The sequence below is a fragment of the Tinamus guttatus genome, unplaced genomic scaffold, assembly GCF_059628265.1.
Source record: "Tinamus guttatus ecotype Peru unplaced genomic scaffold, ASM5962826v1 Tinamus_guttatus_pri_ptg000190l, whole genome shotgun sequence".
NCBI classification, from domain to species: Eukaryota; Metazoa; Chordata; class Aves; order Tinamiformes; family Tinamidae; genus Tinamus; species Tinamus guttatus.
In genome coordinates this window covers 42,862-68,604 of record NW_028288724.1, presented here as the reverse complement: position 1 = coordinate 68,604, position 25,743 = coordinate 42,862, and the positions used below count along the sequence as shown (strand labels likewise).

General features: G+C 52.1%; 1 protein-coding gene across 1 annotated transcript; it reads left to right on the top strand.

The window, feature by feature from the left end:
- Positions 1-1,385: 1,385 nt before the first annotated feature.
- Positions 1,386-5,807, top strand: LOC148594865 (SUN domain-containing protein 3-like). Its single transcript, XM_088523476.1, has 9 exons — positions 1,386-1,451; positions 2,613-2,639; positions 3,114-3,154; positions 3,372-3,531; positions 3,917-4,001; positions 4,157-4,272; positions 4,921-5,088; positions 5,381-5,470; positions 5,655-5,807. The coding sequence occupies exons 1-9, from the start codon at positions 1,386-1,388 to the stop codon at positions 5,805-5,807; spliced, it is 906 nt and encodes a 301-aa protein (XP_088379602.1).
- The last annotated feature ends 19,936 nt before the right edge of the window (positions 5,808-25,743 follow it).

Sequence of the window (25,743 nt, the reverse complement as noted above, 5' to 3'; positions counted from 1 at the left end):
GGACTACAAATGACAGTAGCTAGTAACAGAGTTATGACTGGACGATTCTTAGCTTGGCCAGCTTCTGCTCCGTGGCCATAACCTCCTTAAATTGATCAGAATTTTCTGCTGTCTCCGTGTGAACTCCGCCTCATAGATTCACGCTAATCTTTTCAAGGCTAACATTCTTTGCTATGGGAGCCATGGATTCCACTGACCAGCTGCAATCCCTGACAAGGGCCATCTAGGAGGCAAGTGTAGGCCAATAGGCCTGCTGTTGACACGAATGACAGTTAGTGTAAGTAACTTGTGCAGTATTCTAATTACTGGTGGCCGCTATACACTCTGCAAGATCAAGAGAAGAGGCCAAAGAATGGAAATTTAAGATGTAACATAACTTTGTAATATGCTGCTTTTTAGGAGGCAGGATAAGGCAGGCACAGAAACACCTCGTCTATGAGGAAAGTCTGACAGAGGTGCTCTTCTTAGGCCTGGAGAAGATTTTAGATGCTATTAATGTGTCTCATGAGGATGAGGCCAGCCTCTTTTCAGTGGTGCCCAGCAACACGACGGCAGGCAGTGGGCACGCACTGGACCACCATCTCCTCATGAGCAATCATTTATTTCCTAGGAGGGTGACTGTGCCGCGCAACAGATGGCGCAGAGAGCTTGTGGCCTCTCCATCCTTCGAGAGAGTCCAAAGTCCCCAGGAGGCGGTCCTGGCCAACATGCTCTAGGTGACCCTTCGGGAGCAGAGGGGCTTGGGCAGCATTGCAAGATGTCCCTTCCCACCTCAGGCATCCTGGAGGGTGGTGCTGCGGGGCAGAGAGAAGATAGCCTGAGAAGCGCTAGAGCCATGGGAGCCCTGCTCTGCCTGGAGAGCCTGCTGCTCGGAGCGGCAAGCAGCGACACTGAGGAGCAAAAGGAAGAGCTAGACAAGGAGGCGTGAGCACCTGGCAGCCTAGAAGCAAAGTGCTCACGACATGGCAAGAGCAGAAGTGGGCAGACGTGCCACAAGCCTCCATGCCTAGAGACTGCATCAAGCGCTGAGCTCCAAGGTTGCTGCTTAATTCCTCCAAGTGCAAAGAGCAGCTGCTCCCAAGTAGAGCTGCTCTGGAGCTCCCCTCACTCTCATCCTACTCAGGAGCTCTCTACACCAGAAGGGTGTGGGAATTGCCAGCACCCCCAGCAAGCGTGCCGAGAACCTAGACCTCCTTGAGCCTTAGCAATTGTCAAAGGAAAGGGCTGTCCTGCGGAGCTGCCCTGGCGCTGGCTGAGTGCAAGCAGGAAAAGCAGAACAGGCTGCGGCATCATTGGCCGGGGCAAAGGGCCCTGGGTGCCCTGGCACAGAGCAAGCAAAACAAGAGCTGGGAATATGCTCCAGCGTCAGCAAAGCCCAAACCTGCATGGGGCTGCATCAGCTCTTCCTGCGCGAGTGGATGGCAGAGTGCGAGGAAGACACTCAGCACCCGGTCGGCTCGCCTGTGTCCATGCTGGATCCTGCCAGTGCAAGGGCGGCATTGACAGACTGCAGAGGCCGCAGCAGAGGCCACAGACTGCGGCCTCACTCCGTGCTAAGACCCCTCTGCGCAGGTCATCACAGGCGGCCCCTGACCTCACAGCACTCGGCTCTTGTGACCTCACCCTCAGCTGCCCTACATAAAAGGCCAGTGCGCAGAGGGCTGTCGCTCTGCGAGTGAACAGGTTTGCAGAGGCCAGCAAGTGCTTGGGAAGAGGCGTTGGTGTCTTTGCAGATCAGCGACCTTTTCTCTTTTGCTGGAGTCTTACCTGGAGCAGAGCAGAGATGCCAGCCGGTCTGGTCCGGTGGGTGCAATGGGGCCCAAAGAGCAGGGAGGGAGAAGAGCAGAAGCCCTGTGCGCATCCTGGCAGCTTCCTTGGTGGGGCCAGAGCGCTCCTGAGCACTGGGCTGTGGGCAGCACTGCCCTCCAGACTGGGGAGCCAGGCAGCCCAGCAGAGCCTTTCGGGGCACAAGGCACAGCCCATTCTCCTCGGGAGAGTCCCGGGGCACCACACCGTGTCGGGCCAGAACACGATACCGGGCAGGGACTGTGTGTGCAAGCCAGAGGTCTTCACGGGCCTCAGCGCGCACAGGGAGGGCTGCTCCACCGCAGAGCTTCCTAAAGCCCGTGGGTCTTCACCGTCCTGCCGCACTGGGAAACCTGGCGGAAGTGAAGCCCCCAGGCACAGGAGCGGGACACTAAAGCTCAGCTCTAGGCTGGGAAAACACCTGCATTCCTTCTCTTGCAGGCCATGCGTCTCCTCAGCACGGGGTGGCAGAAGGCTCATCCAGATCCTTTTCTTGCTGGCCCCAGTGTTTGCTGGTGAGCAGTGCTGACCAACCATCTGGTGGGGCTGCCCAGGCATGCTGGAGGGCAGCTTTGAGGGGGAGGGAGAGGCGGCAGATCCCGAGATCTCCAAGATAGGAAGCTGGGAATGCCAGGGCGGGTCACTTAGGTGGAGCACAGCCTGCCTCCTACCTTCCATGGGTTCAGGCAGTGTGAAAGAGTGGAGTGCTTAGGAGCTTTATGGCTAGAAGTGCCTCCCTGCTTCAGAAGCTCTTGATGTTGTGACTTGCAGTTGGCGTTTACTGCTGGGTCTTGCTTCTCCCCAAGACCAAGTGTGAAGAGGAAGCACTGCAGGTACGTGCCTCTTGTTATGGGAATGAAAAGCGTTGTGAAGGCCGTAGAGCAGAGCTCCTGCTTCCCCTACAAAAGTTCAGAATGTGGTGCAGCTTTGCAGGGCTAGTCCTCACAGAGATCAGGGCGGGAGAGGGACTTGTGTCGATGCTTGTGCTTGTCCTTGTGTCTGCATAGCTGCTGAATGAGCTCTGAGGCCAAGATCTCCCCACTGGAGTCAGCTCTGTGGCTTTATAGGCAGCAGACGAGAGACATTGGGCAGGAGGTGCCTTTGCTCTTGCTTTAGCTCCTGGAGCCTGCAAGTGCTCCAAGAGGAAATGGGCTGCCCCAAGACACCGGCTGCTGAGAGGCCTCATTCCTCTGCCTTGCTCCAAGTGCTGGAAAGCAGCAGGCACTCTGCCTCCTAGGGAAGGATCCTGTGGGAAGTGCCCATGCTGCTCGTGGGACTTGCTCTCACGGAGGCCCTTTGTGTTGCAGGAGAAGGCCAGCGTGCCTGAAGCTGAGCTCTCAGCTCTCAGGTAAGAGCGCTTCCTTGGCCCGCACCTGCTTGAATGGAAAAATAGGCAGGGCTGCAGGCTGCCGCCTGTGCTCAGAGTGCAAGGGAAGCCTTTGTTAATGCGAGAGAGGGAAGGGGATGGGGGCAAAAAGGTGGCAAGCTGCTTGTGAGTGCATTGGGGAGCTGCCTGCAGGGGCTGCGCAGGTGCTGCACAAGACCTGCTTTCCCTTTGTCCTTAGTAACACGTTGGGGTTGCTGAAGGAGAAAAAGAGAGAGCGGGAGCTTCTAGAAAAGCAGGTGATTCGCCTGCATGAAGAGATCAGGCACGAACATGAGGCCATCCTGCGCTCAGTGGAAGACGTCTTGGAGGAGAGGGAGATGGACGCTGAGAAGAGAGAGGTAAAGAGACTGTCATCTGATGCAAGGCCTTGCTCTCGTTTGGAGGCTCCCCACTGCTGCTTCCTCTCGGCCCTTCCAGAGTGACTCTGTCCTCTTGCTGCCCGGGGCAAAGGTGTCTCTCAGGGCTCCTTGGGGCAGCGGGGAGCTGAGCAAGGTCTACTCTGTGGCTCAGGAGACTGCTGTTCTCCCACTGTGCCCCCTTGACTCGTCACAAAGCGCTCACCAAAAAGCTGTGGTACCATTCCCCACCGGGAGATGCCCTAGGCCGATGCACCGCGCGGCTGCCCTTGCCTCGCACTTAGTGTTCATGCAGGCGTGCCCATTGAGGAGCTGCTCTCATTCTCTGCGTTAATTTCCATCTCCACCTTTGCAATGTTTTCCTCAGGCCCTTCTTGAGTTGACCCGGGCAGCTCTTGAGCAGATAGGGGCCAAGTATGTTGAGATGGCTGACTGGGCTCTGCAAAGCACAGGTAAGCCTTGGGGAAGTGTGCGGGCACTGGGCTGCTGTATGGTCCTCCCCAAAAGACTGCGTAGGTGGGCTTGCAGCCTCAGAGATCCGTGCTAGCTCACTGCTTCTCCTAGCTCTTGGAGGGTCCTAGGCAGCTGCTTTGCATGTGTATTTCAGGGGCCACCATCGACAGAGCCCGCACATCGGAGAGTTACAGTGGGCGACACTCTGGATCTTGCTGGCTTTGTCGAGTCTTCTTTACCCAGGCCTATCCTCCGGACACCATTTTGCAGGTAACAGCATGGAGAGCATGCAGGACGTCCGAGACAGTTCCTTGTTTCTAGCGGGGGCACCAAGGCCAAGCACTTCCCTTCACAGCCCCAGGCTCGCTGAGCTCTACTGCGCTGCCCCTCTTCCTGACCACCGCGTGCCTTTGGCCACTGCACTCCCACCAGGGCTGAAGCCAAGAACAGCAGCAAGCTGCCCGCAAGGGTTGGTGGCATTTTTCTGAGGACCTTGTCCTTGGCAGCTGCATTTTGCCACCTCCACGCCGAAGGCCCCTGTTTTTGAGAGAGGGCAGTTGAGGAGGGTCTGCTGGGGTCTGTCCCCTTGGAGAAGTGTGGGGGCTCACAAGGGCCTTGCCACTGCCTCAGGCTTTGAAGGCTCTGCCGTGGCCTCCCCCAGGGAGCCCTGAGCTCTCTCGCGATGGCGTGCAAGATGAGAGCGGCTTTTGGGAAGTCACTCGCTCTGAGATGTTTCCTACTGAGGGTTTTGGTCTGCTGAGCACAGGTGCCCAGTGCCCTCCTGCCCCTTTGCGCCCCTTGTGTGCCTCTCCATGCACAACGCCAGCCCCAGGTGTACGCTTCTTGCAAAGCCCCCAGTGTGCCAGTGTGGGCTCCTGGAGTGCCTTGCCGCTGAAGGGGACTGCTTTCTGCTTGCAGCCAAAGACCTCCCCTGGTCAGTGCTGGGCTTTCCAAGGAGCCGAGGGCCAAGTGGTCATACGGTTGCCGCAGCACATCTGGCCAGTGGCTGTCACCGTGGAGCACATCTCAAAGGCAGTGTCTCCATCCGGGGAAGTCAGCAGTGCCCCCAAAGATTTTGCCGTCTTTGTAAGTCTCTGCTTTGCACCTGCTGGGAGGGAAGGGCCAGGGGAGGCCTCACTGTCTTGGCGCCTCCTCTCCAAGAAGGGCGGCCTTGTTGCTGCAGAGCAGCATATCCTGCATGGGCCTGTGGGGAGCTCTGGAGTGCTTTGGCCTCTCCAGCGTTGTGCTTTCTGGGATTCAACCCACCTGTTGCTAGAGCAGTGGGACATAATGCAGGCTTCCCAATGGTGACTGAGCGGGCTCTTCTCCATTGGCTCTGCCTGAGCATTACCTGCTATCCTTGTCGGTTGCTTTTAAGGGTATGGATGAGGAAGGCCCCGAAGAAGAGCTCCTGGGGCTTTTTGCATATGATGTGGAGCAAGAGGCGGTTCAGACCTTCCACCTCAAGGTACTGTGAGTGCGTGTGGGCACAATGCAAGGAAGGAGCTGGGTTAGCCTGCAAGGGCTTGGGCAACAGAGGGTGACCCAAAGAGTCCTGTGCCTTGTGGCTCTGCCTTATGACCCGTGGCTGCCTCCTTGCTCGGGGATACTTTTTGCTTCCCAGCAGGGCTAACACTGCATTTCCTTTACAGAAGCAGCTTCCCAGAGCCTTCCAGTTCATCAAATTCAAGGTGAAGAGCAACTGGGGGAAGCACGAGTACACCTGCCTTTACCGAGTGCAGGTTCATGGCATAATGGCAGCTCAGAGGTTCCAGCTGAGCCAGGAGAGTAGAGAGGTTCTGTGAATCACAATAAAGGAGTCTGTCTTGTGTCAGTTCACCTTGGTGCTATGTGTGGCTCCTGAAGTTCCATTCCTGAGGCAGGCTGCACAAGCTACACATGCTGAGCACATGTAGAGAGAGGCAGAAGGGCAGCTGGCTCTCTGCAAAGCAGGACTCTGCTCTTCCAGGCAGTCTGAGGGCACTTGTTCACTTGTTTCGATTAAGTTGTGAGGCATGAGGAAGCAAAGAGCCTCTTGGAAAGGTGTCCCCCACAGCTCGTGTGATCCCTCAGCACAGAGATGTGCCACCTTCACTGTGCAGGTGCAGCGAGCCTGCCTCCTGCCTCAGCGCCGCTAAGAGCCAGTTGTGCTTGCACCACTCCTGATCAAAGGAGCTGTCTGCCGGAGGGGAAGGACAGCTCTTGTCTTTGGTGCAGGCAACAGGGCAGGGCCCCTGGGCTCCAAGGGCAGCCCCAGGTGCTGCAGCTGCAGCTTTCGCAGCACAGGGCACTGCCTCAAAGTTCCCGATTGCATGGCACAAGAGCATGCCAAGGCAGGGAAAGCTTTCCGGCTGTGCCAGGAGAGGGGCTGAAAACAGGTCACTCCACAAGGTTCTGCCTGCTTTCTCCCCTGCTAAATACCAAAGCCTCTGGGAAGCTGCAACGTGGCATTTACTGGAGGACTTGGCGGGCTCTTGCATTGCTCCCCTGGTGCAAGAGCAGTTCAAGAGCAGGCGCCAGGGGCTCAGCAGGAGCAGAGTGCTCTGCACTCCATGTTGGGCTCAGCGGCTGTGTGCCTCCTTCTGCAGCAGAAGACAGCTCTGCAGAACAAGGAGGACTGCACTCCCTGTGTTCCCATCAAGAGAGATGGACCAGGTGCCATCTCTAACAGGGTGGCAGGCAGTTCCCTCGCGGAACTGAAAGATCCAGGTCCTCTTGGCGTGCTCTGAGGACAGCAACCCTATCACGGGCGCTCTCAGCACCCGCAACACACCCTGAACTACCTCCTCATCCTGAGCAGATGCACCACAGCTTGGTGCTCTCAAAGAATGGGAGAAGGAGCACCAAAGGGGTCCTGCGGTCCTGCAAAGCAGCAGCCTCCTACCAACAGGAGGCACTTTCTTCTTGTGCATATTCCGCCCTCTCTGCTGATATATATTACACAATAAAGATCTGAAGACCACAGACACAAACAGCACAGACACAGTTTCTATCCAGTGGCACAACCTCACATAGCTGTGCACTCCCCTAGTGAGTTCCACTGTTTCAATTGCCGAATGCCATCCTCGTCGCCAATTAGGTTGCGAATGGGCTTGGGGTTCGGCAATAATCACACACAAAAAGGTGGCTATGGCGAGTCTTTTTTCAGGTGAAACCACATTAAAGAAGCAAAGTATGAATAATTACTCTTGAGGTAATACTTGCCTGCAGGATCCTGAGACTGAACATTCTCTCGAGTTGGCGGCTTACAGGGTTGCTGACAGGCTCCTAACTCAGCGGGTGTCCCTGCGGAGACAACGTAGACCTCAATGTTAGGATCCTCGCCCCCGCTCTCTCCAGCCCATCTTCTCTCCAGTAGCAACTGAGGCTTTTACAATTTGTAAGGACCGTTGCTGCTCCTTCCATGCCAGTCGCACTGGAGCTTGGCCATCGCTTCATTCTTGTTTCCTATGCCAAAGTTTTTCTCTCGTCTCTTTCCAAGGGTACTAGTCAGAGTAGGGCTCCCAGTCCTGCACTGGTGGGGCAGGTGGGCGCCGCAGTCTGAGTTATTCCTGGCTTTCCCGCTTTCAAATTCTGCACTTTCTTGTTGTGCTTATTCAGATGCGGTGGAAGAGAGAAAGCAGAAGTTTTGTCAAGATGATACGGTGATCCACTCCCTGCAAGGGGCAGTAAACACTCTGCAGGAACAGCTAAAGGAGAACAAACAATTGTTGGAGGAGGAAAGAAACCAAAAGATGATATTAAAGAAAGAGTTGAGGAAACAACTCTTTTTTGAGGGAAGTAGATACTTTGTCAGAAATAGAAATGACACGTGCAGAGAAGGGGGCACAGCAAACTTATCCCCAGGGAGATTTACAGAAGGCCAAAGAAGCTGTAAAAAGCCCACCCCATACGTGTCCACTGATTAAAACAAGAGTATGTGTATGAGGACTATGGCGATGAACATCCTCAGGTTACCACCAAAGAAGTCCCATTCACTGCAACTGAATTAGCAAAGCTGAGAAAAGATTTTGCAAAAACTGCGCAGGAATCAGAGACAGAGTATGTGTGGAGAGTGTCTTTGTCAGGTGGGGATAGAATCTTGTTGTCAGAAAAAGAAAGAAAAGGGTATCGGGGTCCGGTTGTGTTTCTGACTGCTGGCGATCGCTGAGCCCCATGGTCATTGACTCAGAGAGCTGCGTATTGGGCTGGAGGGCTGACCCCTTTGGAAAGAGGGGCCGTAGGCTCTTTTCAGATGAATCTTCTAGGCATAGATGTTTTGAAGGGTAGGCAGTGGCGTGATACCCAGGGAAATTCGGGGTCTTTTGGTATTTCCCAGATCAGGCAATTGATCGGAATATCCGCTGCAAGTGGCGCCTACCCTCCCCGCTTCCAAACTGACAGATCTGAAACCCTATCCACTGCCATTAGGAGCCACAGAGGGGATCACACCAGTTCTGGTGGATTTAGAGAAACAAGTGGTTGCAGTTTCCACTCACTTCCCCCTTAACTCCCCAGCGTGGCCTTTCAGAAAGGCAGACGGTAAATGGAGATTGACTATAGATTACCGGAGACTGAATGCCAACACAGGTCCACTAACATTGCTGAATTCAGAGCGACCATTCAGGAACAATGTCATCCTGTTATGGCAACGATCGATGTCAAGGATATATTTTTCATGGTCCCTTTACAACCTGAGGACCAGGATTCTTTTGCCTTCACCTGGGAGGGACACCAGTACACCTTTACACGACTCCCACGAGGATACAAGCACTCCTTGACGCTGGCCCACCATGCTCTAGCGCAAGAGTTACAAAAAATCCTCCTAAGGGCGGAAGTAAAGATCTATCAATATATAGATGATGTGCTGATAGGAGGGAGTCAGGTGGAAGAAGTTAGAGAAACCCAGAAGGACATCATGAACCAAATAGAAAGTATAGGGTTGACAATTCCACCTGAGAAAATACAAGCTCCTTCAAGTCAGGTAACATTTTTAGGGGTTGGGTGGGAGGAATGACATGTATCCCAGCGGATACCCTTTCTTCTCTTGACCGGATCAAGATGCCAGAATCCAAGAGAGACTTACAGAATGCACTAGGGTTGCGTGTGTTCTGGAGGAAGCATATTGCTCACTTTTCAATTACTGCCAGACCCCTGTACGACTTACTGCGAAAAAGAGTTCAGTGGGAATGGACTCAGGTTCATGATGAGGCTTTACAGCTGTTGGTGTTTGAAGCGACTGCCTATCAGGCCCTTGGTCCCACTCACCCATCCGATCCAGTTCAAACTGAATGGGGATTTGCCAAGACTGGACTGTGAATCCGTTTGCGGCAAAAGGGTCCAGAGGGACCTAGTGGGCCCATTGGTTTTTATTCTCACAGCTTTAAAGACGCTGAAAAAGGATATACAGCTTGGGAGAAAGGTTTATTTGTAGTTAGTTAAGCTCTAAGGGAAGCTGAACGGACTATCTGGCAACAACCTATAGTGCTCAGAGGCCCATTTAAAGTGATTAAAGCAGTATTGGCAGGAACCCCACCCCCTGACAGGGTGGCTCTGAGAGACTCTGTGCGAAAATGGTACGCACAAATAGAACACTATCGTGATTTTTTTTCTGTATCTGAAGGAACCACAAAGGCGTTCAGTATACAAGATGAGGTGGACTTGGATAGAGAAACACCCGGGTTATGATCTGTAATACAGGTAGCTCTTCTGTTTTCTGAACAATTGCAGAATGTCTGGTTTACGGATGCCTCGTCAAAGCGAGAGGGAAAAACTTGGAAATATCCAGCAGTGGCACTTTGGATAGGTACTGAGGAACAGATCATTACTGAAGGAGAAGGTAGTGTACAAGTAGGAGAACTAACCGCTGTGTGGAGCGTTTTCCCACATGAGGCTCAAGCTGCTTCTCCTGTCTATGTCTGTACTGAGTCTTATGCCGTGTTTAAAGGCTGCACTGAGTGGCTTCCATTCTGGGAATAAAATTGATGGGAGGTCAATACAATATCTCTATGGCAAAAGGAAAAATGGCAGGATATTCTTACCATTGCCAAACACGGGGCATTTGCAGTAGCTTGGATAGCATCTCATCAACGAGATGACACCGCGGTGAACCGATGGAATGCCAAAGTGGATGAACTAGCACGGGCTGGCTCCCCTACAAAACACCCAGATAGCGGAGAATTGGGAACATCTCTTGGAATGGCTACATGTAAAACGGAAACCTTCAGGAGCGAAGGAGCTGTTTTGTGAGGCACAAGCCCGAGGGTGGCCGGTTACAAGGGAGGAGTGTAAAACCTGTGTATCTTCTTGCAAATAATGCTGAGTCCATCTGGACAGACACCCTCTGGGAGCTGCCCCTCTGCACTTGAGAGAGGGAAAAGGCCTGTGGGAGGCCTGGCACATTGATTACATCGGCCCCTTTCGAAGGTCAGATGGAAAGCACTATGTACTGGCAGGCGCAGACAGAGTATCTGGATTAGTGCAAGCTAAAGCATGTGCTAAGGCAATAGGAGAAAACACCATAAAGGCTCTGAAAGAATGGTTTGGAATCTTCCCCAAACCGCAGTCAATTCAATCAGATAACGGCTCACATTATACAGCTAAAGTGGTCCAGGAGTGGGCAGCCCAGGAGGAAATTTCGTGGGTGTTTCATACTCCATATTACCCTCAAGCGAATGGAATCGTGGAAAGAACGGTCTTATGAAAACAATTCCTCAAACCACATGAGCCAGGATGGGCTGAGCAGCTGTGGGATGTGGTGATCAGTGTTAACAGTCACTGGGGAATAAATGGATGTCCAAAGATCACAGCATTTTACTCAAAAGCTCCAATGATCATACCAACCCCACATGATCCTGATCACCCTAGAGATCCATCTTATTCCCCAGGACAGCCTGTCTTGGTTGAAATCCCCGCCGTGAGGGTGGTACCACTGGTATTGGACACTCCAATAAACAAATACACCTGGAAGGCAAAAAACACCCATGGGAAAATCCATAAGATTGTTCGATTGTTCCCTCTTTCTAACTCGAGAAGTCTTTTGTTTCATTTCAAGAAGAAGCAAGTGACCCAGATTCGCCCACAGAAGATGTGAACCAGATGCTGATTGTAATATAATTTGGTTAAAATTCCTATGTCATTTTTAATTATATTGGTCTGGGCGGTTATCTCTAAGAGTAAGGAGAAGCCAATTCCCCCAAATTCCACCAATCTATATGATCCATTTAAGGATAACGAATTTGTTTCGTTAGCAAGACCTGTAAGCCAAGCTTTTAATCGGAGTATGGTAATCTGGGAGAGAGAGAGGTTGCCTGCGACAAGCGATCTGTCGAGGTTAATATAGGTGGAAAACAAAAGTGGGGGAAGACTGAGGAGCCTCCTGAAAGAATAATCAAGCATTATGGACCTGCTACCTGGAGTCCTGGTGAACCATAGTCAAGGGCGAGACTGGGTTGGCCTCTGTGTTCGCCACCAAGAAGAAACTTGAGCTCCGCTGTTGGCTGCCACCCATTAGGCATTGAGCGGTGGGGACATATGCCATGCCAGACCTTGATGTAAGTGATGGTCACCTCTCTCTCTGAGGGCCTGTAGCAGTCGTGGCGACAGTCATTCTCCACAACTCATCACTCCTTTTGACGGGCCAGACAGGGTTATTCCAAGCTGTGGTAGTGGGTTTAAAACTGCTGCATCCACTAGGTCTTTAATTGTCTGTGAAATGACTTCATGCCCCCCAGAATCTTGTACTGTGTCGTGGCTATTGATTTATTCGCGGCATGAATCTGCACAGAGGGCATTTTTACTTTTCTGACTAAAATTGTCTGGGTACTAATATAGTTCTTTGTTCCAAATTGGTACAAGGCATCAGAAAGTTTCAAAGTCAGTCCCTTTAAAATATCAATTCCAATTATATATTCAGCGACAGGAATAATGATAAGTAATCGTTTTGGGATATTCTCTATTTTCATTTCTATTTATACATGTACAGCTTCAATTTGGTTTCCTCCCCAAAAATTGCTTGGGATTTCCATATATTAAGGAGGCCTTCGCTCCAGGAGCAACAGAGGCTTTTACAATTTGTAAGGACCGTTGCTGTTCCTTCCGTGCCAGACGCACTGGAGCTTGCCCATCGCTTCATTCTTGTTTCCTATGCCAAAGTATTTCCCTAGTCTGCTTCCAAGGATACAAGTCAGAGTACGGCTCCCAGTCCTCCACTGGTGGGGTGGGTGACCGCCTGGATTTCCCGCTTTCAAATTCTGCACTTTCTTGATATGCTCATTCAACCCTCTCTGCTGATACATATTACACAATACGGGTCTAAAGACCACAGACACAAACAGCACTAACACAGTTTCTATCTAGTGATGGCCAAAACCACAAACAACTGCAGTAGATGCAAGGCAAACGATGCTTTATTGTTCTCTAAGTACATTATTGATACTGCGCTTTTCTTGTCGTGGCGGCTACTTATTGGTGAAGACTACAAAGAACAGTAGCTAGTAACGGAGTTATGATTGGACAACTCTTAGCTTGGCCAGTTTCTGCTCCGTGGCCAAAACCTCCTTAAACTTGTTAAGAACTTTCTGCTATCACCGTGTGAACTCCGTCTCATAGATTCTATACACTCTGCAAGATCAAGAGAAGAGGCCAAAGAATAGAAATTTAAGATGTAACATAACTTTGTAATATGCTGTTTTTTAGGAGGCAGGATAAGGCAGGCACAGAAACACCTCATCTATGAGGAAAGTCTGACAGAGCTGCTCTTCTTAGGCCTGGAGAAGATTTTAGATGCTATTAACGTGTCTCAGGAGGATGAGGCCAGCCTCTTTTCATTGGTGCTCAGCAACACGACGCCAGACAGTGGGCACACACTGGACCACCATCTCCTCATGAGCAATCATTTATTTCCTAGGAGGGTGACTGTGCCGCGCAACAGATGGCGCAGAGAGCTTGTGGCCTCTCCATCCTTTGAGAGAGTCTAAAGTCCCCAGGAGACGGTCCTGACCAACATGCTCTAGGTGACCCTTCGGGAGCAGAGGGGCTTGGGCAGCATTGCCAGAGGTCCCTTCCCACCTCAGGCATTCTGGAGGGTGGTGCTGCGGGGCAGAGCGAAGATAGCCTGAGAAGCGCTAGAGCCATGGGAGCCCTGCTCTGCCTGGAGAGCCTGCTGCTCGGAGCGAAAAGCAGCAACACTGAGGAGCAAAAGGAAGAGCTAGACAAGGAGGCGTGAGCACCTGGCAGCCTAGAAGCAAAGTGCTCACGACATGGCAAGAGCAGAAGTGGGCAGACGTGACACAAGCCTCCATGCCCAGAGACTGCATCAAGCGCTGAGCACCAAGGTTGCTGCTTAATTTCGCCAAGTGCAAAGGGCAGCTGCACCCAAGTAGAGCTGCTCTGGAGCTCCCCTCACTCTCAGCATGCACAGGAGCTCTCTACACCACAAGGGTGTGGGCATTGACAGCAGCCTCAGCATGAGTGCCAAGTGCTTGGGAAGAGGCGTTGGTGTCTTTGCAGATCAGCGACCTTTTCTCTTTTGCTGGAGTCTTACCTGGAGCAGAGCAGAGATGCCAGCCGGTCTGGTCCGGTGGGTGCAATGGGGCCCAAAGCGCAGGGAGGGAGAAGAGCAGAAGCCCTGTGCGCATCCTGGCAGCTTCCTTGGTGGGGCCAGAGCACTCCTGAGCACTGGGCTGTGGGCAGCACTGCCCTCCAGACTGGATGGCCAGGCAGCCCAGCAGAGCCTTTCGGGGCGCAAGGCACAGCCCATTCTCCTCGGGAGAGTCCCGGGGCACCACACCGTGTCGGGCCAGAACACGATACCGGGCAGGGACTGTGTGTGCAAGCCAGAGGTCTTCAGCTGCCTCAGCGCGCACAGGGAGGGCTGCTCCACCGCAGAGCTTCCTAAAGGCCGCAGGGCTTCTCCGTCCTGCCGCACTGGGAAACCTGGCGGAAGTGAAGCCCCCAGGCACAGGAGCGGGACACTAAAGCTCAGCTCTAGGCTGGGAAAACACCTGCATTCCTTCTCCTGCAGGCCATGCGTCTCCTCAGCACGGGGTGGCAGAAGGTTCATCCAGATCCTTTTCCTGCTGGCCCCAGTGTTTGCTGGTGAGCAGTGCAGTGTTTGCTGGTGAGCAATCTCACTATGGGAAGCCACTCAGGAGGGCAGCAAAACTGCCAAAGAGTTGGGTCATACCTGGCGTGAAGTGACGAATCAACTAAAGGCCATGCAAGCTGAAAAGAAAATGGTAGCCGCAGTGATGCAGATGCTGCAAGGGGAAAATCCAGCAGCTACCCATAATCCTGCGCCACGAGGTGCTCCCGGGCGGGGAGCGGTGGGTTCCCCGTGTAAGTCTCCTCGTGAACTGTTGGAAAGCGTGGAGAAGGACCGCCAGCAGTCACCCGGTCGGCCTGCGGACCCACCGTCGCCACCGCCCATAGAACCCCAATCGGAGGCGAATCCTTCTGAATCAGCTTCAGCACCTGAGCCACCAGTGCCGCCCACAGCTCCGCCGCTCTCTGGGTGGGAGACCGGAGAACGGCCATTGATGACCCTCTGCAAGCTTTTGATCTGGTGCAGAGAGAATGGGTTCAAAGCCGAGCCCCACCTAGCATTCGAATCTGATGTGAAAGCCAAAAGCAAAGCGGCCATCGGAGCCATGGCAGCCTTTGCGAACACTTCAGGACTGGGACCGCCACGCCACTGAAAACCGCTGGTGTTCGGAAGATCCTTCGCCAACCCCCCCGCCTCTGTGCCTGTGCCTGCAGCGCCTGCACTGTCTGTTCCCCCGCTTCCGGACCGCCCCCGTCGCGCCTGAAGAACAGCCCGGTGGGGTCCAGGACTTGTTAAATCGCCTTGAAAAAAGAGAAAGGGGGGCCGGGGAAGAGAAGATGAATGAGATCAAGGAGACTTATGTTGCTGAGGGCTTGACGAAAGCCAGGAGGGAGGCGCAGGGGAATTTGATCCATCTTTTAAAGTGGGGTTGAAGAATTGTAATGCTTTAAGTGAGGACAGAAACCGTTATTAGGGCTATTATTTCTATTTGCTATGTTCATCTCTATTATGTGTTGTATCCTTTGTATATTGATGCCGACGCGAGGTATGGTTGAAAGCTGGAAATTTGTATGATCCGTAGAGTCATAAAACTATTGTGTGAAATAGAATCCAGACCTTGAGAAAGAAGATGTTTGCCTGCCCGGGCTGAGCGATAAGGAGCACGAAGGTGGCTGCTCAGCCAGGCTCACAGCCGATCTCCTTCGAAAGCAGTTGAAGGCAGCTGCTCGACCGGGCTTGTAGCCAACTTATCTGCAAATATCCTCCAAACTAGTTTGAAGGTCAAAACACCCGAGGGGGGGGGGGCTGAGAAAGGCAGGACCCTCAGACTGACGGCTGAGACAAATTAATGGTATGCACACCTGCGTGACCAGGAGGGAAGGTTATGTGACTGAAGGTGGAGTTTGTCCACCCCATGGTCTGCCTGCTGGCATGTACCGGCCCTACGTGGCAGGATGCACCGGGCATAAACAGACAATGCAGAGAGAAAGGGGCGGGGGGGCGAAACTCCTAACACTGACGCCCACGTTGTCTCCGCAGGGACGCCCACTGAGTTAGGAGCCTGTCAGCAACCCTCTAATCTGCCAACTGGAGAGAATGTTCAGTCTCAGGATCCTGCCGACGAGTATTACCTCAAGAGTAATTATTCAAACTTTGCTTCTTTAATGTGCTTTTAAATTTTTTGAGATTACCCCAGGACAGCCTAGTCCCTCTGATGGTCAAACACAGGGCTGGGCTACAGGGAGCCCTGACAGAAGTAAAGTCATGTCCGTGTAAGGTGATGCTGAGAGACTGGAACACGGGAAAATGGACAGGACCTTTGGACTTGACAACCTGGGGAAAAGGGTATGCTTGTGTCGTTACAGATACTGGAATCAGATGGGTGCCGGAAAAAATGGGTGAGACCTTGACTGGAAGCAAACTTGCATACATCAGATGTAGCAGGCAAGCAGCCGGTACCCTAGCTGTGGGAAGTGTGAGCCTGCAGAACAACAACATGGGAGGAAGAAGTGTTACTGTTATTATTAGCTGTATATTGTGGCTTTTAGGAGGTAATGTTGCTTTTAATGCTATTACAGAAGCTGATGCTACTTTTAACACTGATGGATATGTTACAAAGATTACTGTAAGTAGTGATTGCATTGATGATGTTGATTTATGGAGTGATTGGGAAGTGATAGTGGCGTCATTCTTCGGTCCTGGGGTGTCAGCCGCCCGAGCTCATAGGAATATTGAATGTCTTGCATGCTGGGGAGTCAAGCAGGCAAACGCAACCAGTGTTGTGCTTAGTGAGTTGTCAGATGATTTAACCCAGGTACAACACGCTGTACTGCAAAACCGTGCCGCTGTTGATTTCCTGCTTCTTGCTCACGGACATGGGTGTCAGGACTTCGACGGAATGTGCTGCATGGACTTGCAAGATCACTCGGCAGCTATATATCAACAACTCCACAACTTGATCAAACATACGGAGAAAGTAACAAAAGATGTTGGGTTTTTTGGACTTGATGGGTTAACTGACTTGTTTGGAATCAGGGGATGGATAAAATCGCTGGTGAAATCACTATTAATGTTGTTACTATGGGGACTGTTGCTTGTAGTTGGTTTAATGATCGCTTGGAACTGTTTGCGCGCTTTAATATCACGTTTGTTAACTGCCTTTTCACGTAATCTGAATCTGACACCTCAAGGTTGGCTTGCTTCTCGGAGACATTTAATCTAAACAAAAAGTGGGAAATGTGGAGGACAGGGACATGGGGGTGTCCTTGACCAGTCCTTGACTGGGCTAAGTTGGTGGGAAATTAGGAAGTTACTCGTTGTGAAAGACAACTTTGAGGAAGTACAGCTGCCTTGAGATGTCAGTGTGGCCATTGCAGTTAGGCACTTGGATATGGCTTAGCAACCTGTAATATGTAAGCAGGTTAATGCTTGTAACCAATTACTGATGCTCTACTGAGATGTTGCTATGCGAATTGCTATATATTGTGATATGCAACGCGAAATAAACGAAGTCAGTTCCAGTTTCTATGAAGTTGCTGTCTGGCATTCCTGACCCGCTCCAAGCTGCAACAGCGTGCAAGATGAGAGCGGCTTTTGGGAAGGCACTCACTCTAAGATGTTTCCTACTGAGGGTTTTGGTCTGCTGAGCACAGGTGCCCAGTGCCCTCCTGCCCCTTTGCGTCCCTTGTGTGCCTCTCCATGCATAACGCCAGCCCCAGGTGTGCGTTTCTTGCAAAGCCCACAGTGTGCCAGTGTGGGCTCCTGGAGTGCCTTGCCGCTGAAGGGGGCTGTTTTCAGCTTGCAGCCAAAGACCTCCCCTGGTCAGTGCTGGGCTTTCCAAGGAGTCGAGGGCCAAGTGGTCATACGGTTGCCGCAGCACATCTGGCCAGTGGCTGTCACCGTGGAGCACATCTCAAAGGCAGTGTCTCCATCCAGGGAAATCAGCAGCGCCCCCGAAGATTTTGCCATCTTTGTAAGTCTCTGCTTTGCAGCTGCTGGGAGGGAAGGGCCAAGGGAGGCCTTGTTGTCTTGGTGCCTCCTCTCCGAGAAGGGCTGCCTTGTTGCTGCAGAGCAGCATGTCCTGCATGGGCCTGTGGGGAGCTCTGGAGCGCTTTGGCCTCTCCAGCGTTGTGCTTTCTGGGTGATGGGGTCTTGGAGCGCTGGCTAAAAAACGGTCAGGTCTAAAAAAGAGCCTGACGCACAGCCACAATTCCCACCTGTTGCTAGAGCAGTGGGACATAACGCAGGCTTCCCAATGGTGACTGAGCGGGCTCTTCTCCATTCACTCTGCTTGAGCATGACCTGCTGCCCTTGTCGGTTGCTTTTAAGGGTATGGATGAGGAAGGCCCAGGAGAAGAGCTCCTGGGGCCTTTTGCATATGATGTGGAGCAAGAGGCGGTTCAGACCTTCTACCTCAAGGTACTGTAAGTGCGTGTGGGCACAACGCAAGGAGGGAGCTGAGTTTGCCTGCAAGGGCTTGGACAACAGAGGGTGACCCAAAGAGTCCTGTGCCTTGTGGCTCTGCCTTGGGAACCATGGCTGCCTCCTTGCTCGGGGATACTTTTTGCTTCCCAGCAGGGCTAACACTGGCAAAGCACAGCACGATGCTGCGCTCTTTTTCTTTACACCTGAGTAGTGACGTCTCCCCACGTTTCCTTTACAGAAGCAGCTTCCCAGAGCCTTCCAGTTCATCAAATTCAAGGTGAAGAGCAACTGGGGGAAGCGTGAGTATACCTGCCTTTACCGAGTGCAGGTTCATGGGATAATGGCAGCTCAGAGGTTCCAGGAGAGCAGAGAGGTCCTGTGAACCAAAATAAAAGAATCGTTTGTGTCAGTCCACATTAGTGTTATGCGTGGCTCCTGGAGTTTGATTCCTGAGTCAGGCTGCACTCCCGCCTCAGCGCCGCTAAGAGCCAGTTGCTCTTGTATCACTCCTGATCAAAGGAGCTGTCTGCTGGAGGGGAAGGACAGCTCTTGTCTTTGGTGCAGGCAACAAGGCAGGGCCCATGGGCTCCAAGGGCAGCCCCAGGTGCTGCAGCTGCAGCTTTCGCAGCACAGGGCACTGCCTCAAAGTTCCCGATTGCATGGCACAAGAGCATGCCAAGGCAGAGAAAGCCTTCTGGTTGTGCCAGGAGAGGGGCTGAAAGCAGATCTCTTCACAGGGTTCTGCCCGCTTTCTTCCCCCCTGAATACCAAAGCCTCTGGGAAGCTGCAGCCATCTTGCCTTCCTGGGACGGTCACAGGGGCAGGGCTTTGCGTGGCATTTGCTGGAGGACTTGGCGGGCTCTTGCCTTGCTCCCCTGGTGCAAGAGCAGTGCAAGAGCAGGCGCCAGGGGCTCAGCCAGAGCAGAGTGCTCTGCACTCCATGCATGTTGGGCTCAGCGGCTGTGTGCCTCCTTCTGCAGCAGAAGACAGCTCTGCAGGACAAGGAGGACTGCACTCCCTGTGTTCCCATCAAGAGAGATGGACCAGCCGCCACCTCTAACAGGGTGGCAGGCAGTTCCCTCACAGAAGTGAAAGATCCAGGTCCTCTTGGCGTGCTCTGAGGACAGCAACCCTATCACAGGCGCTCTCAGCACCCGCAACACACCCTGAACTACCTCCTCATCCTGAGCAGATGCACCACAGCTTGGTGCTCTCAAAGAATGGGATAAGGAGCACCAAAGGGGTCCTGCGGTCCTGCAAAGCAGCAGCCTCCTACCAACAGGAGGCACTTTCTTGTTGTGCTTATTCAGCGCTCTCTGCTGATATATATTACACAATAAAGACCTGAAGACCGCAGACACAAACAGCACTATCACACTTTCTATCCAGTGGCGCAGCCTCACATAGCTGTGCACTCCACTAGTGAGTTCCACTGTTTCAATTGCCGAATGCCATCCTCGTCACCAATTAGGTTGTGAATGGGCTTGGGTTTCGGCAATACTCACAAAAAACAAGGTGGCTACGGCGAGCCTTTTTTCAGGTGAAACCACATTAAAGAAGCAAAGTATGAGTAGTTACTCTTGAGGTAATACTTGCCTGCAGGATCCTGAGACTGAACATTCTCTCGAGTTGGCGGCTTAGAGGGTTGCTGACAGGCTCCTAACTCAGTGGGCGTCCCTGCGGAGACAACGTAGGCCTTGGTGTTAGGATCCTCGCCCCCCCTCTCTCCAGCCTGTCTTTTTATGCCCAGTGCATCCTGCCACGTAGGGCCAGTACGTGCCAGCAGGCAGACCAGGGGGCGGACAAACTCCACCTTCAGTCACATAAGTGACTTCCCTCCTGGATGCACAGGTGCGCATACCAGTTAGGGGTCCTAGCCGTCAGTCTGAGGGTCCTGCCTTTCTCATCTTCCTCCCTCGCGGGTGTTTGACCTTCAAACTAGTTGGGAGGATTTTTGCAGTTAAGTTGACTATAAGCCCAGTCGAGCAGCTGCCTTCAACTGCTTTTGGAGAGGTCGGCTGTGAACCTGGCTGAGCAGTCGCCCCCGTGCTCCTTATCGCTCAGCCCAGGGGGGCAAACATCGTCTTTCTCAAAATCTGGATTCTATTTTGCACAATAGTTTGATGACTCTACAGATCATACAAATTTCCACCTCCAATACTTGCCAGCCTTTCATCTGTAGAGGTCAATCTCTAGTAGGGAAGGACCCAAACAGACCATAGAATCATAGAATGCTTAAGGTTGGAAGGGACCTTTAGAGGTCATCTAGTCCAACGCCCCTGCACACGCAGTGTCACCTAGAGCACGTGGCACAGGACTGCATCCAAGCGGGTTTGGAAGATGTCCAGAGAAGGAGTCTCCACAACCTCTCTTGGCAACCTGTTGCAGTGCTCTGTCACCCTCACTGTTAAGATATTTTTCCTTAAGTTCCTGTGGAACTTTTGATGCTTCAGATTCCAACCGGTTCCTCTAGTTCTGTTGGTGGCCACCACTGAAAAGAGGCCTGCACCAACCTCTTCACTGCCTCCCTGGAGGTACTTATAGACACTGATTAGATCCCCTCTCAGCCTTCTCTTCTCCAGGCTGAACAGGCCCAGCTCTCTCAGTCTTTCCTCATAGGGCAGATGTTCCAGGCCCCTGATCATCCTTGTGGCCCTGCGCTGGAATCTCTCCAGCAGCTCCACATCCCTCTTGTACTGTGGGGCCCAGAACTGGACACAATATTCCAGATGCGGCCTCACCTGGCCTGAGTAAAGGGGCAGGATCACCTCCCTCGACCTGCTGGAGACGCTCTTCTTAACGCACCCCAGGATCCCACTGGCCTTCTTGGCCACGAGGGCACACTGCTGCCTCATGGTCAACTTGTCATGCACCACAACACCCAGGTCTTTCTCTGCAGAGCTGCTCTCTAGAAGGTTGGTCCCTGTGGGAGTCATCGAAAGCAGCAGGGGCTTAAGGTTTAGGACCAGAAGCCATTTTTTTGGGCATCAGACCAAACTTACATATTCTCCAAGTATGTGAGCATACACTGTCCACGCACTGTCCACGCGCTCCCTCCCCCTGCCTCTAGCCAATTCCTTGACTCTAATGCTATCTGGGTCCAATCCTGCTAACGTACAACAGCTAACTAACCAGAGATTGGTGCGTCCAGCCTGTGTTTCAGGTTTCTCTATCTGCTAATCTGGTATTCCTAACTTTCACAGTTTCTCACTCCTAACTTTCACCGTTCCCGCAGCTTCCCACAGTTTCTCAGGGTTTCTCAGTTTCCCACATCTCCCCCTTTCTTGTTTTCTAGCACCAGGCATAGTTAAGGACCCAAAGCGCAGTAGCCAAGGAGTTGGCTTTGGCAACGCTGTAAAACCTCCCAACAGTTCAGCAAGTTCTTCTGCTTTTCTTCAACGGTGTTGACTAAATTCGCATTCTTCTTTATAACAGTTATTCTTTCCACTAAGGCACGTATCAATTTTATGAGACATGGCAAAAACATACAAGGGATTATGATTACAGTTAGCACTATACATCCCATTACAACTATTCGTTTGAGTCCGGTTCCCCAGGTGCACCAAGGTTACCCACACATTCTCTCGAGGTTGAAGTGGTGGTGCTGGCATTGCAGTGATCGCTTTCCTTGCAGCAAGTCCATAGAAGACTAGTCCTCCGATGATTGCTGGAACTCTTCCTTGGGATCTTCTCCTCTCTCCACAGCCATCGGTGTTGATAATGCCGGCTTTATCTAACGCGCTGGTACCCAACGGTTTTGTCCTGCAACATGAATACAAGCATACCCTCGCTCCCAACTTATTAGAGGTCTTCATTAATTTTACGTACATCTTGTAGTAATTGTCATTTACCGCTTTTCTTTCTAATGACAAACACAGGCGTGTTCCACGGGCTGGTGGATGGCCGAAGGCGGCCTTGATGTAGTTGGTCTGCGACAAGCTCGCGAAGGTGGTGCAGCTTCTCCGCAGGGAGGGGCCACTTATCCACCCACGTTGGCTTGTCCGTGAGCTACGTGAGGGCGGGAGTCAGCTGCGCATCAGTGGCTCCTGGGTAAAATGCAGTGTCCTCACGCAAGCACCCCCCCATGCTGCGTTTCCGTTTCCCCCCTTAGGCAAAATTCGCCCATCTCGATGAGTTAAAGAACAGCATTGATATGCATAATGCCTTCCCTTTTCACAGCGGGGGCAGGGTCCCGGTGCCGCAGGCGGTTTACGTTGCCGCGGACAGTCTCACTTAAAGTGACCCATCTGCCCGCACGCATAGCAAGCCCCGGAACCCGGCGACCGAGTCGCAGCAAGAGACGCATAAGCACTGGCAAGCATCTGCAACGGATCGCCTGAGTTGTCTTCCATTTCCTGCCCTGCTGCCTCTCCTATATTGAAATCACCCTCCTGCAACGCCTCATGCGTAACCGTTGCCCACGGATTCTCGTTTCTTTCCCTTTTACGATCCCCACCCGGCTCAACGGGTGGTGGCACCACAACCTCCTGCAATACCCCGTCTGGGGGTACAGGAGGCTGTGTGTGAAGACCCAAGGCTGGGGCGGGTGGATAAGTATACCTTGGTGGATAGCGGTCCTCCGCAAAGGTGGCAAAGATAGCAAAGATAACAAAGATGGCAAAAGTGGAGGTCTTGAATTGCGTGGAGGGGGTGGGGGAGGTGGGGGCCGCGCTCGCGTCTATCCCTGTTTCTGATGTAACTGCATATTCCTAATCCCCATTGCAATTGCCTAATCCCCATTTTAAAAGACAAATCAAATCCCCAGTTTGGATATCCTGACCTCTCCCGGAATATCTAAAACATGCTGCATAGTCTGCAGCAACTTTTCCTGCTCCTTTGTCATGGATCCCCCCATCGTCCTCGACAGCTAGGCTCCCACGTCCCATGCCAGAGCTTCCGAGGCTCGCACTCTCACCATGCCAGAGCTCCCAAGGCCCGCAATTCCCAGTGCTGGAATTTCCGAGGCTCGCACCCCTGAGTGTCGGAGCTTCCAAGGCTCACACTACCCCTGCTCTAGAGCTTCCACAGCCCACAATTCCCAGTGCTGGAGCTTCTGAGGCTCGCGCTCCCGAGTGTTGGAGCTTCTGAGGCTTGCACTTCCCCACGTCAGAGCTTCCAAGGCCCCAGCTCCTTTCAATGACTCCCACAAATGGCACCTGAACAGGGCCTGAGATAGGCAAATGGGGAAGATCATGCAGTGGAGAAAACTTGACAGGACGGATGAAGGGCAACATGTACACGGCCGCAAGTGATAAACGGTAATGAAGCTCTGAACCACGGGGGAGTGCCGAATATGTGAGCATACACTGTCCACGCGCTGTCCACGTGCTCCCTCCAGCCAATTCCTTGACTCTATTGCTATCTGGGTCCAATCCTGCTAACGGACAACAGCTATCTAACCAGAAATTGGTGCGTCCAGGCTGTGTTTTGTAGGGTGCATTAGCAGGGAAGGTAGGGGTTAAATAGCTAATGTAGAATAAGCTGAGTCTTAGAGCACAAGGACCCATGATAACTGGCAGAGTCCGGATGCCTTGCTCATGGCAGGGGCAGAACCCTTGATAGATGACAGGGTCAGGATGCCCTGCTCATAGCATGGTCTTGACCCTTGATAGGTGGCGGGGTTAGGGTGCCCTGCCCTCAATCAGGATGATAGAGGGGCTGCTTATCCAGATGTTTTAATTCAGCAAAATAGATAATATTAACAAGAATGCAAAACAGGAAAACGGGAGGGGGAACACTCTTGGGTAAGAACGGTATAAAAGAGGGGCGCCCGAAGTGGTCGGGGTCCATGGTGTGACCCCTGCGTGGGAAAGCCCGGACCCCAGCTAGCTGGTAATACTTATTATCTTTCTTCTGCTAATAAAAGACAATATATTTCTATGCTGGTTGTCTCTCTCCCTGTCAATTCGGATACCGGACCTAACATTTGGGGGCTCGTCCGGGATCCGAAAGCAGGGGAGGAGAAAGAGATAGAGAAAGATAATAAGTCAAGGGAGGCCTCAGGGGGTGAGAGTGAGCCGACAGAAATCCAGGTGGACACACCGAAGGATAGTTGGCTGGAGTCTGAGGGAGACGTCCCTCAGATTCCCAGGAAAAGGAAGGGTGGTTGGTTAGGTTGTTTGGGTACGCCGTATCTCCTTAACGAAAGGAGACCGGTGTGGGAAGGGAGAATTCTGTTAATAATCGCCCTTACTGGTTTACTGGCAGTTGTATTAACTTTGGTTTTAAGTGACGAGCTTGATACAATGGGACAAGGGAAATCCGCCCCTTTGTCATTTATGTTAAATCATTTTGGATATGTTAAACGTCGGGCACATAATTTGTCTGTAGAAGTGTATAAAAACCGATGGAAGGCATTTTGTAAAAGTGAGTGGCCAAGTTTTGACGTAGGCTGGCCGAGAGAGGGAAGTTTAGATTTAGAATTAATAAGGAGAGTAAAAGAGGTAATAATGAGACCTGGGTCAGAAGGACACCCAGATCAATTTCCATATATAATCACATGGGAGGATTTGGTTCTGTATCCACCCCCATGGCTGAAACCTCTTTTGGGGGAGGATAGAAAAGACGGAAAAGTTGATATTTACGTAGTGAAAAAGGAAGGGAAAAAAGCAGTACTACCAGATTCGACCTTATATCCAGAAATATTAGAAGAAGAAAGTAGGCATAACTCCCCCCCTTATGTACCTCTGCCTGAGGCACAAAGGGAGGCGAGTAGTAGTGATCAAAGAAGGGGGAGAAGGGAGAGAAGGGAAGATAGGGGTCCCGCATATAGGACACGATCTCATCAAAGAGAAGATGAAGAGGGAATATCAAGTACCACCCATGCCTTCCCAGTTAGAACGATTGGAACAACTGGGCCACAGGGACAGCGTACGTATCAATACTGGCCATTCTCTTCTAGCGATTTGTATAATTGGAAAAGTCAAAACTCCTCCTTTTCTGAGAAACCGGGGGCGTTAATCGATTTATTAGAATCCATCTTGTTTACGCACAACCCTACCTGGGATGACTGTCAGCAGCTTTTAAAAGTGCTGTTTATGACCGAAGAGCGTGAAAGGATCCTGACCGAGGTGCGAAAGTTGGTGCCGGGAGAGGACGGGAGACCCACCGGGCAGCAGAACCTTATCGATGAAGGATTCCCATTGGTAAGACCACCGTGGGATTTTGAACAACCTGAAGGTAGGGAGCGTCTTCGAACATACCGGCAAACGTTAATGGCAGGGTTGCGGGCGGCGGCACGTAAACCTACTAACTTAGCAAAAGTAAATGCTGTTAGGCAGGAAGCCGAGGAAAGCCCTGCCGCTTTCTTAGAGAGAATATTAGAGGCGTTTAGACAATTCACTCCTTTAGATCCTATGAAGGAGGAGAATCGGGCAGCTGTCATCTTGGCATTTGTAAATCAAGCTGCACCAGATATGAGAAGGAAATTACAAAAGATTGAGAGGTTGGGGGAGCAAACGTTACAGGATCTTTTAAAGGTAGCAGAGAAAGTGTACAACAACAGGGAGACTCCAGAAGAAAAACAGGAAAGAATAAGAAGGGAGGATCGGAAACACCAGAGGGAAATGGCTAGGAGATTTTTTTGAAGCAGGAGAAAAATCAGAGAGGCAAAGAAGGGGACCACCACCCCCCAGAGGAGCAGGGGTACGGTTAGGAAAGGATCAATGTGCAATTTGCAAAAAGAAAGGACACTGGAAAAATGAGTGTCCAGAAAAAGGAGAAAGGAGGCCACCTAGCTTACTGGTGGCAAAAGAAGATAGCGACTGAAGGGGCCGGGACTCGGAACCCTTCCC

Excerpts from the sequence above, each read along its gene's own strand:
- LOC148594865 (XM_088523476.1), top strand. The coding sequence starts at position 1,386 with ATGGGGCTGCATCAGCTCTTCCTGCGCGAGTGGATGGCAGAGTGCGAG. Across the intron at positions 3,155-3,371 it reads GCTGAGCTCTCAGCTCTCAG|TAACACGTTGGGGTTGCTGA; the intron begins GTAAGAGCGCTT and ends CTTTGTCCTTAG. Across the intron at positions 4,273-4,920 it reads CTCCGGACACCATTTTGCAG|CCAAAGACCTCCCCTGGTCA; the intron begins GTAACAGCATGG and ends TTCTGCTTGCAG.